This window comes from Vombatus ursinus, unplaced genomic scaffold (genome assembly GCF_900497805.2).
Source record: "Vombatus ursinus unplaced genomic scaffold, bare-nosed wombat genome assembly UNPS02014982.1, whole genome shotgun sequence".
In the NCBI taxonomy this organism is placed as follows: Eukaryota; Metazoa; Chordata; class Mammalia; order Diprotodontia; family Vombatidae; genus Vombatus; species Vombatus ursinus.
In genome coordinates this window covers 411,250-421,925 of record NW_020954760.1, presented here as the reverse complement: position 1 = coordinate 421,925, position 10,676 = coordinate 411,250, and the positions used below count along the sequence as shown (strand labels likewise).

The 10,676-nt window shown below is 41.3% G+C and overlaps 1 protein-coding gene across 5 annotated transcripts in view; it reads right to left on the bottom strand.

The window, feature by feature from the left end:
• Positions 1-10,676, bottom strand: part of NUP62 (nucleoporin 62) — a 65,179-nt gene that overhangs the window by 26,840 nt on the left and 27,663 nt on the right. For all 5 annotated transcript variants that reach the window (XM_027845576.1, XM_027845571.1, XM_027845574.1 and 2 more), the window contains one exon: positions 6,622-6,739. In XM_027845576.1, coding sequence (XP_027701377.1) covers positions 6,622-6,739 — 118 coding nt within the window. The remainder of the gene's footprint in view (positions 1-6,621; positions 6,740-10,676) is intronic.

Sequence of the window (10,676 nt, the reverse complement as noted above, 5' to 3'; positions counted from 1 at the left end):
CACCCCTTCATTTTTTAAAAAATCATCCCATCAAGCAAACTCATACCTGTGCCCTCTGTCTATATATACTCCTAACTGCCCTAATAATAAGAAAGTCCTTATGAGTTACATGTATCATCTTCCCATGCAAGAATGTAAACAGTTTAACCTTATTAAATCCTTTATGGTTTCTCTCTCCTGTTTATCTTTTAATGCTTCTCTTGAGTCTTGTATTTGAAAGTCAAATTTTTATTTAGCTCTGGTCTTTTCATCAGGAATGTTTCTATTTCATTGAATGTCCATTTCCCTCCTGAAGGATCATACTCAGTTTTGCCGGGTAGATGACTCTTGGCTGTAATCCTAGCTCCTCTGCCCTCTGGAATATCATATTCCAAGTCTTCTCATCCTTTAACGTGGAAGCTGCTAAATTTTGTGTTATCCTGACTGTGGCTCCACAATATTTGAATTCTTTCTGGCTGCCTGCAATATTTTCTCCTTGACATGGGAGCTCTGGAATTTGGCTATCATATTCCTGGGAGTTTTCATTTTGGGATCTCTTTCAGGAAGTGATCAGTGGATTCTTGGAATTTCTCTTTTACCCTCTGGATCTAAGGTATCAGGGCAGTTTTCCTTGATAATTTCTTGAAATACCACATTTAGGCTTTTTTTTTTTTATCATGGCTTTCAGGTGGCCCAATGATTCTAAAATTATCTCTCTGTGATCTATTTCCCAGGTCAGTAGTATTTCTGATATTTCATATTTTCTTCTATTTTCTTCATCCTTTTGACTTTGACTGTTTCTTGATGTGTCATGGAGTCATTAACTTCCACTTGCCCAATTCTAATATTGAGGTATCTTCCTCAGTTAGCTTTTATGCCTCTTCTTCCATTTGGTCAATACTGCTTTTTAAGGAATTCTTTTCTTCAGTGAATTTTTGTGCCCTTTTTACCATTTGGCCAATTCTGTTTTTTGAGGTGTTATTTTCTTCAGTAATTTTTTTGTGATCCTCTTTGTTAATTATCTTTATAATTATCTTGCATCACTCTCATTTCTTTTCCAAATTTTTCCTCTACCACTCTTATCTCTTAAACTCTTCTAAGAATTCTTCTTGGGCTTGAGTCCAATTAGCATTTTTTTTTTTTTTGAGGCTGTGCTTATAGCTGTTTTCACATTGTTGTCTTCTTCTGATTTTGTCTTGGTCTTCCCTGCCATTGTAGTAGTTTTTTAAGGTCAAGCTTTTTTTGTTGTTGTTTGCTCATTTTTCCAGCCTGTATCTTGACTTTGAACTTTACGTTAATGTTGGTCTCTGCTCACCTGGGGGTGGGGAAGTACTGTCTCAAGCTTTAGGCTTTTTGGAGCTACTGTTTTCAGAGCTAGCCCGAGGGATCTGCAACTTTTTGGTGCTTCCAAGGTGGTGGGAGCTGGGGAGAGGTGTGATCACTGCTTTCCCAGTCTGTGCTCTGGTCTTTATCCAGGAAGGTCCCCTATTCCCCTGCAGCTGCAAGTGTTAATGCTCCTCTTGACCCCGGGGACCATGACCAGGTCCCTGGCTCTCCTGCAGCCACAAATATTAGAGCTCCTCTCGACCTTGGAACTGTAACCAAGGCCCCTGCTCCCTTCTGAACAATCACAAGCACTCCTCTCTGCCCTAGAACTGCAACCCAGAATTGCTATGGGTAACAGAGTTGCCAATCAGTGCCAGCTGTACCTAGTGCCAGCAATGGGTCCGCTGTAATTTCTTTCTGACCAGTTGTCCAACCCTCTTACTGTCTCTGGGCTGAGAACTCCCAAAGCTGCTTCTGCCATTGCCTGTTGCTGCCACTGTGCGCCCGCACTCTGGACAGGTCTCCACCCTAGTGTCACAGACCTCTCTTGCTGACCTCCTAGGTTTTCTTAGGCTGGAAAAATGTCATACCCTGACATTTTGATGGTTCTGCTGCTCCAAAATTTGATTTGAGGTGTAATTTTAAAGTTGTTCGGAGGGGAATGTTGAGAGTTCAGTTGAAGATAGCATAAATCTTTTAACTCTAGTTTCAATTTGTTCAGTTCCATATGTTCTGTTTTGTTTATCTTTCCATTACGATTTATCCAAAACAGAGAGAGACACTGAAGTCTCCTGTCACTATTGTGTCTGTGTCTTCTTGTAGCTCAGATCATGTTTCCTTTACGAATCTGGACGCTAAAGCATTTGGAATATATAAGTTTATTATGGATATAGGTTTGTTGTTTATGGTTCCTTTTAGCATAATACAGTTTCCTTTTTTATCCCTTTTAAACTTTTGAATATTTTCACTTTGTCTGACAGCAAGATATCAACTTGGGCTTTTTTGGATTTACCTGATGTATAGTCAATTTTTCTTCTATCCCCTTTATTTTGTGTTATGTCTTTGATTTTTAAATGTGTTTCATATAAGCAACAGATTGTAGGGTTTTGTTTTCTTACTCAATCTGTTACTCTTTCATTTTACTGGATTGTTTAATTCATTTACATTTAAAGCAGAGAGCTACATTTATATTTTCCTTTGTCTGTCTCTAATGTTTTTTAAAGTTACGATTTTTTTCGTTCTTCTGCTATAAACACAATATTATGTTTCTTCAGTTACTTTACTTCAATCTTTTTTTTAAGGTGGTCCTGTTCCCACTGGCTCTCTTTGACTCACCCTGATTTCCCTATTCTTGTTTACCACTTTCCCTTTAGGGTTTTGCTCATTAGTTTTTCTTTCTTGCTTTTATTGGATTATTTATAATTATTATCCTCCTTTTTTCCTCTTATGTTAACAGATTTCCCTCTTCTTCTCCTCCCCTTCAACTAGTCCTGTTCATTAGTTTTTTAAATTTTATTTTTTGTGCCCCTTTCCAAAAAGGATTTCTCTCACTCTCTTCAATATCCACCCTCTCTTTCTGTCTAATTCTAGACTCTCATTCTTTAATTCATGACCCCTATAATTATCTGGTCTCTCTTTTTTCTGTTTTTCTCATGCAATCAAAGCTTTCAAGATATCCATTCTAGGTTCCAGGTGGTTTCTGCTACTGCCTTGTAGAGCTTGCCTCATGAATTCCCATTCACTCCCAGAACAATGCCAATGACTGCAGGTGTCAGAGAGGATACTGGCCTGTAGTAAGGCCCTTCCTCCACCACGTCCCTGATGATGCAGCGCACTATTGATCTATACCCTCTGTTGATTATCTTTCTTTTTCCATATGCCTCAAAATCTCCTCCTTGGGTCCATGCTCTCCCACTCCTCTACGTGCCAGCTGCCCCCAACTGCTTCCCCATTCCTAGGTAGGATGAATATTTTTCAAGCACCAAATTCTCCAGGCCACACCCAGTCCCACATTTAGTGTGGACAGCCAGACTGGCTCTAGCCTACTGCAGCGCAGAACTCCTGAGCTTAAGTATTCATTAACTTCAGCCTTCCTGGTAATAGGGATTATAGATATGTACAACCATGCCCAGAGTCTATGCCCTCTGACCCAGCAATGATACTTCTGGACATATACCCCCAAGGAAGTCAAAGACAGAAAAAAAGATCTAATATATACCAAAATAGTCATTATAGCTCTCTTTGTGGTAGCAAAAAAACGAGAAACAAAGTGAGTACTCATTATTTGAAGAATGACAGAACAAATGAGATGTAATTTAATAATAATTAGGAGCTAAGAGAAAGGTGGGAAGATTTGTAAGAACTGATGAAGAGCAGAATAAGCAATTGGGCTAAAACAAGGTAAATGAACAGATCACTAAAATGAAATTGAACTCTGAGTAACAAAAAAAAATCCACGAAGGCCATGAAAGAGAGATAGTGAAACATACTCCCTTATGGCAAAGAGGTAGGAGAACACTAGGACAGACTACTGCATATATTGTTAGAAATCGTCTGTGAATTGGGCATTTTCTCCTTAACTGTTTTTGTCATGAGAAAGTTCAATCTGGAGGAGGTAGGTGCAAAATGACTGATTTAAAGACAAAAGGCATTAGTAAAATATATATTTTTTAAACGGTATGCTGCCTTTTTGTCCATGTTGCTGCCCCTGGCAGCTTTCCATTCTATGTGGCCTCTGACACTTTGTAGCTGTGTCACTGGAAAGTCACCTAACCCATCTGAGTTTCAGTTTCCATATGTGTAAAATGGGTATTATAGGATCAAAGATTTAGAACTGGAAGAGGCCAGAGATGTCGAATTCAATTTCTTGAGTTTTCCTTCCTCTTTCTTTTGCCAAGTAGTCTCCAGTTCCCTTCAGTACGCTCAGAAGATGACTGAGCAAAGACCAATGAGCTTAAGTGTCCCTGTGAACTAGGAGGCACTGACATAGATAGTGGGCAGCCAGGCAGGGGGAAGGAGGGATATGGCTTCTTACTTGATAGGAACCTTTTCAGAAGAGAAAACAGAGGTTCACTGGAAAGGTGTGACTAGGAAGAGTCCCTACAGCACAAAAGACTAGTTAGCCTTGGCCTTGCCCCTTGCTGGAGCACCACCCAAGGCAATATTGGAAATCATTAGAATCACACAGGTCTTCACTGGGGTTGGACGAAATGGAGCCTACCAGATTTGCAAAGGGGGAATCTCTTGATCCATTATGAGCCTGCAAATAAAAACATTTTTGGTTTTTCTCTGATGCTCCATGAACCTGAATGCTTGTAAGGGTGAGCTTACAAAGGATAACATAGGGAAGAATCAGTGAGGTTCTTGGATTCTACCTGGGTGAGCACAAATGAATGAGAAAAGTGTTATCCACCTCTAAGGGGTTGTTGTGAAGATAAAAATAAAATAACATATGCGAAACGCCCGGTGGTGAAGTGGATAGAGCACTGGCCCTGGAGTCAGGAAGACCTGAGTTCAAATCCGGCCTCAGACACATATCACTCAGTAGCTGTGTGGCTCTGGGCAAGTCATTCAACCCCAACTGCCTCACCAAAACAAAAACAAAAACAAGAACAACAAAAAAAGGAAAATATTAAGTGGGGGGGTGGTGGTAAAGGGATGGAAATAAGTATTTATATAGTGCCTATAACGTTGCAGATAACTGCTTTTACAAATATCTCATTTGATCCTCACAACAATCCTGTGAGGTGGATGCTGTTATTACCTCCATTTTACAGCTAAGGAAACTAAAGCAAATAGAGGTTAAATGATTTGCCCAAGGTCACATAGGTCACCAGGCTAGATCTGAACTCCGGTCTTTCTGACTCTAGGCCCAGTGCTCTCTCCACTGTGCCACCTAGTTGCTTTTACAAACTATAACTATTATCTCTAATTTTTCCTGCATATATTTTGTTTGTACATAGTTATTCTCATGTTGTCTCCCTGGCTAGACTGTGAGCTCCTTGAAAGCAGGGACAGTTTTTGCCTTTCTTTGTACTACCAGGGCCTGCCACATAGTTTAATGCTTATTGGTTGATCAACCTAGATCCACTATTATTATTAACTTGTGCTAGGACTGTCAGAAAAACATTATAAAAACTTTATTAGACAGGGCATACAGCGATCAAACCTGTAGGATAGGATTAGGTGGAGAAGGAAACACTACTGGCATTGCTATGAATTTCAGTTCCTCAAACACTTTCCTTTTCACTGGTAATATTTTTGGTACTATCCTTTTCCAGTTGCTGAACCTGGAATCAGAGTGCTTCTCCCACCCATCTTAGCCGAATTTTGGTACTCCTGACCTTAAACAAACATCTCTTTTGTTCCTAATTTTGCCGCTGGCTATGCCTCCTTTCTCTGAGATCCTGACTTCTATGTTTCAGACCCTATGGTCATTTGATCTCAGCCCCTGTAATCCTTTGCTTGTTGATTTTACCTCAGCACAATACTGGTTAAACCAAATACTGTGTTTTGTTGACCTAATAGCTTGTAATTAGGACATCAGTTACATTAATAAACTACTAAGCTAGAAACTGAAGTTATTTTGCTGATTGTTATTAGAAAACCATGAGTCCCAGAAGACACTGGATAGCTAAGCAAAGATTAGACATTTCAGTCTTTAGCTTGATAGGATAGGACCACCTCCCCATCATTCAAGGATACTGGAAGAAACACTTATGTGCTTAGAAAGGGTTCAAATGATGTACAAATTTTAAAAATAAAAGTCAAAAGTAATAGATTTACTTTAGATATATCGACATACTTATCAAAAGGTTGCTAGAAGCACTGTTTTGGGTTTTTTTTGGGGGTGGGGTGGGTGGAGGGAGTAGTGTTATTTTTTGAAACAATGGAATACATTACAACCAAACCCCACCATAAAGAAAGCCTAGCCTTGGGAATCAAAAACCTGGGCTCAAGTCCTAGCTCTGACACTAACAAGCTAATAAGACCTTAGACAAATCACTCTCCAGGACTCAGTTCTCTCCTTCATAAAACCATGGGGTTAAGACTAGATGGTCACTAAGGTTCCTTCCAGTTTATGAGTCTATGGACTGTTTTCTCCCAGTATTCAACAAAGACAAATTAATGTTCCTGTCACTGGGTTATAGAAATCTAGCGTCCAAATGGATCTGGGTTCAGAAGGTGTTCCTCTGTATCTGAAATGCCTTTGAAAGATATCCAGGAGAGCTAGCTATGTGTGCCCAAGAGGTTGCCTGACTGTGTGTGCTTTATGAATGAAGTGAAATTCAGGAGAACTTTGAAATCAGGCCTCACCTTGGAGCTGTGGTAGCTGAGGGCAAAGTGGCACAGGTGGAAGGGATGATGCCAGTGCCAGGTGTTGTCAGTGGCTTTAGATTCAAGGCAAAGCCTGTGGTGGTGGCTGAAGTCGTAGCTGAAACAAAAGTACATGAGGTTAAAGGGGACAATCAAGAGCCAATTATTTCACTTAGAAATTTCAAAAGCACGGAAGGCTGGGGCATGGACGTTGATATTGTTATGATAGAAACAGAGAGGAGAGGGCCAGGGGAGGACCTGCAGAGCCACACAACATTCTCTTCTCAGTGCTGGCCCACAACACTATTTCTGGCCAGGAGCTGAGGAGCCTTGAGTCAAATGATGCCTGGAGTTTCTAACGCTGGTTTAGCACTGCAGGCAGAATCTCAGGTTTCAACTGCCCTCATCACACCTCCCACCAGAAGAAATTCTGTCGGATATCTATTGAACTAGACAATGAATTTGTTAAGAAATATCTATTAGAAGGGGCAGCTAGGTGGTGCAGTGGATAAAGCACCAGCCCTGAAGTCAGGAGGACCTGAGTTCAAATCCAGCCTCAGACCAAACACTTGACACTTACTAGCTGTGTGACCCTGGGCAAGTTACTTAACCCCAATTGCCTTAAAAAAAAAATCTATTAGAAATATTCCAAGATGATATCTGTTAACTCATGAGACCTTTGCCAGTATTAGGGTATTTGGAGGGAAAATTTTGTGTGTGTGAGTGTGTGCGTGTGCGTGTGTGTGTATAGATAGATAGATATAGATAGATAAATAGAGGGCACAGGGTGAGTTGAAGATGAAGGAGTAATATCTGGAGAATAAAATTAAGGGGTGAGAGAGGATTATGCTGGGAGAAGGAGAAAGGGAGAAGTAGAATGGGCTAAATTAATCTCACATAAAACAGACAAGAAAAGGCTCTTACAGTGGAAGGGAAATGGGGGAAGGTGAGAGGGAACAAGTGAATCTTATTCTCATAGGATTTGGCTTAAGGAGGGAATAACATACACACTCAATTGGGTATGGAAATCTGTCTTACCCTACAGGAAAATGGGAGGGAGGGGAAGGGGACAAGAGAGAAGGATAGACTGGGGGAGGGAGTAATCAGAAGCAAACACTTCTAAGGAGAGACAGGGTCAAAAGAGAAAATAGAATAAATGGGGGGTGGGACAGGATGAAGGGAAATATACTTAGTTTTTCACAACATGACCACTATGGAAGTGTTTTGCATGACTACACATGTATAACCAGTATAGAGTTGCTTGCCTTCTCAATGAGGGAGGGTGGGGAGGGAGGAAGGGAGCAAATTTGGAACCCAAAGTTTTAAAAACAAATATTAAAAAACTGTTTTCACATGCAACTGGGAAATAAGATATACAGGCAATGGGGTATAGAAATCTATCCTACTCTACAGGAAAATTGAAGGGGAAGGGTATGGGGGGGAGATAGAAGGGAGGGCAGATTAGGGGAAGGGGTATTCAGAATGCATGCTATCTTGGGGTGGGGGGAGGGAAGAGATAGGGAGAAAATTTGGAACCCAAAATCTTATGGAAGTGAATGTTGAAAACTAAAACTAAAATTAAAGAATTAAAAAAAAGAAACATTCCAAATAGTTGCCAAAAACCTAGGAGTGGGTTTTACACATTCTGACACTGAAAATCAATGAACAAGAATTTATTAAGAGCCAGCATTGTGCTAGGGATACAGATAACCAAAGTAAGACAGTTACTACTCTGCGAAAGCTTATCTTCTTTTGAGGAGATACAAAGTACTCACGGGATAAGTAAACAAAGACTATATACAAAATGAACAGTGATGAGGCAGCATGCTAACAATTAATGGCTGAATCAGGAAATCTGAATTCTAAGTATGGGTGTGGGGGGGAAGCTTGTGCAAAGGTGTGGAGGTAGGAAATGGAAGGTCATCTATAAGAAAGCTGGAAAATTATGGTAACCCTCCACTATTCTTCTTCCTCCTTATATTCAAGGAATTGATTTTTAGTCATTCTGCCTGCCTTTTGACCACATCACTATTGAGTGATAGTTTTTCTTCTAACACACAAAACACAGGTTGATGGAAAACAATAGTAAAAAGGCAAAAGTACCCCAAATAAGACTATCAATAGAAGAACTCCTTTATCAAGTGATAATGTCACTGATATTTTTGGGGGTTTGGATGAATGGGCCTTTGGGAGATGTCCTTGATAATATCAAGCTCCTGTCATTCACTCATCTTGTTTCACAGCCTTGCCAGTCAGGAGGCCTAAAAATCTGCATGGCGAATCCCAGTAACTCAGCACCCTTCACTTATTTCCAGCCATTAGGCTCCATCTTCAGTCCCACATATAGCCTAGTTGACCTCCTTCTCCCTTAGTCAATTGCCCGTTCTTTCACTTGGCCAGACCCCCAGTTTCCCACAAATCTAGGTCTGCTGGTGAATCAGTCCCTAAGATATTACACTGGTCACCCCCAATCCAGGAACCAAGAGTCGCAGGCTGCTGCTGTTTCAGCTGTCTTCTCTAGGAAGGGTAGGGAAGGACAATGTTCAACACAATGTCCATTCCAGTGCTGGAATGGGTATGCCTCAGGGGCAGGGGCTGGGGATGGCAATGTATTCCACCTCACAAACTGATAATGGGCTCCCTCTGAGTGGCAAAGGGTTGGGCTGGCCCAGGAGGAGAGCATATCCCGAAGATCCAAACCCACAAAAATGATAGCCAAAGGCTATGTTAAAATTGGAGAGAGAATTTACTGAACTAAAGAGAACTAAAGCAATAGGTTGGGGGGGGGGGGGCCTCAGGAACATAACACCCAATGCCTGATTTACAGACATATCCCTATATATAACCCGGGCCAACAGATAAGGAGACTTTTTTCTCATTGTTCTTGGAAGTATGACAAAAGCAAACAGCAAGTCATTAAATTCTGCTCATCTCAATCCCTAGAGGTCAGTTAGCTCCCACTTGGTTCTGGCCCATCTCTGAATAAGTACTTAAGAAACCAGATGTGGAACAGGACCAACTCAGGGGATGGACCCTCTCATCCAGGGTGGGCTTAAGAACAGCTGCCTCTTCTCAGATACCCTCCAAACTAAAAGACTAGGAGTATCCTTCAGGGCTGGGGGCTTTGTTCCCATGTTTGTCTTTTTATGGCAGGCACTCCACAATCTTGGAATTAGGCTAATAATAACCAGTACTCAGTATCTGAGGATACACTGGGGAAGACTGCACCAAGGTGGTGAGTGCCCAGGAGCAAAGGCCCACCAGGATACCTAAAGGAGGCATCAACCAGCCTAGGTCGGCTCCCATGCCACTCAGCGTGGGATTGGCCTGTGAGCAGCCCCTGTACTTCCAGTGGGGAGAGAGGGGGAAAAGAGAGAGTGACAGAGAGAGAGAACAAGCAGGCACAAGGCAACTAGATACAGCCAGAGTTCATACTGGCTACAAATGCATTCTCCTATCTCATTCTTCTTTTATATACTTATTAGTCCAACAAATGAAAGTTTTTCCTATATTTTTTTCAGGGCTGCAGGAAAGCTAAGGATCTAATTTGCCTCACTGGAGAACTCTGTGAAATAGTAGAACTACATATGAACCACATCAGGTCTAAACTCCTTTGCCTCATTTCCAAGACTCTTCTTTCCATACAGTATGGGTAAGACATCAAAGTCTGGATAAGAAAAGGACCCAGCTTTCATGGAGGAAGGACAGAACACAAACAGCTATCTCTAAGACACAGCAATTAAGTGTGCTAGAGAAGTGTAAGCCAAAGAGGTACCTGAGGCTTAAGGGGAATGGTTATTATTACCATGGGGCAGAGATCAGGGAAAGACAGGAAGGAAGTTGTCTGTGGCATGAGAAATGTACTGAGGGATGATTTAAGGACAGAGATCATGTTATACTTTTGCTGTATCCTTCATAGTACCTACCTTAAATACTTGGTACATGGCAGGTTCCATGTAAAATACGTGGCTGATTGAAAAAAAGAATAAAAAGGGGGGCAGCTAGGTGGCTAAGTGGATAGAGCACCAGCCCTGAAGTCAGGAGGACCTGAGTTC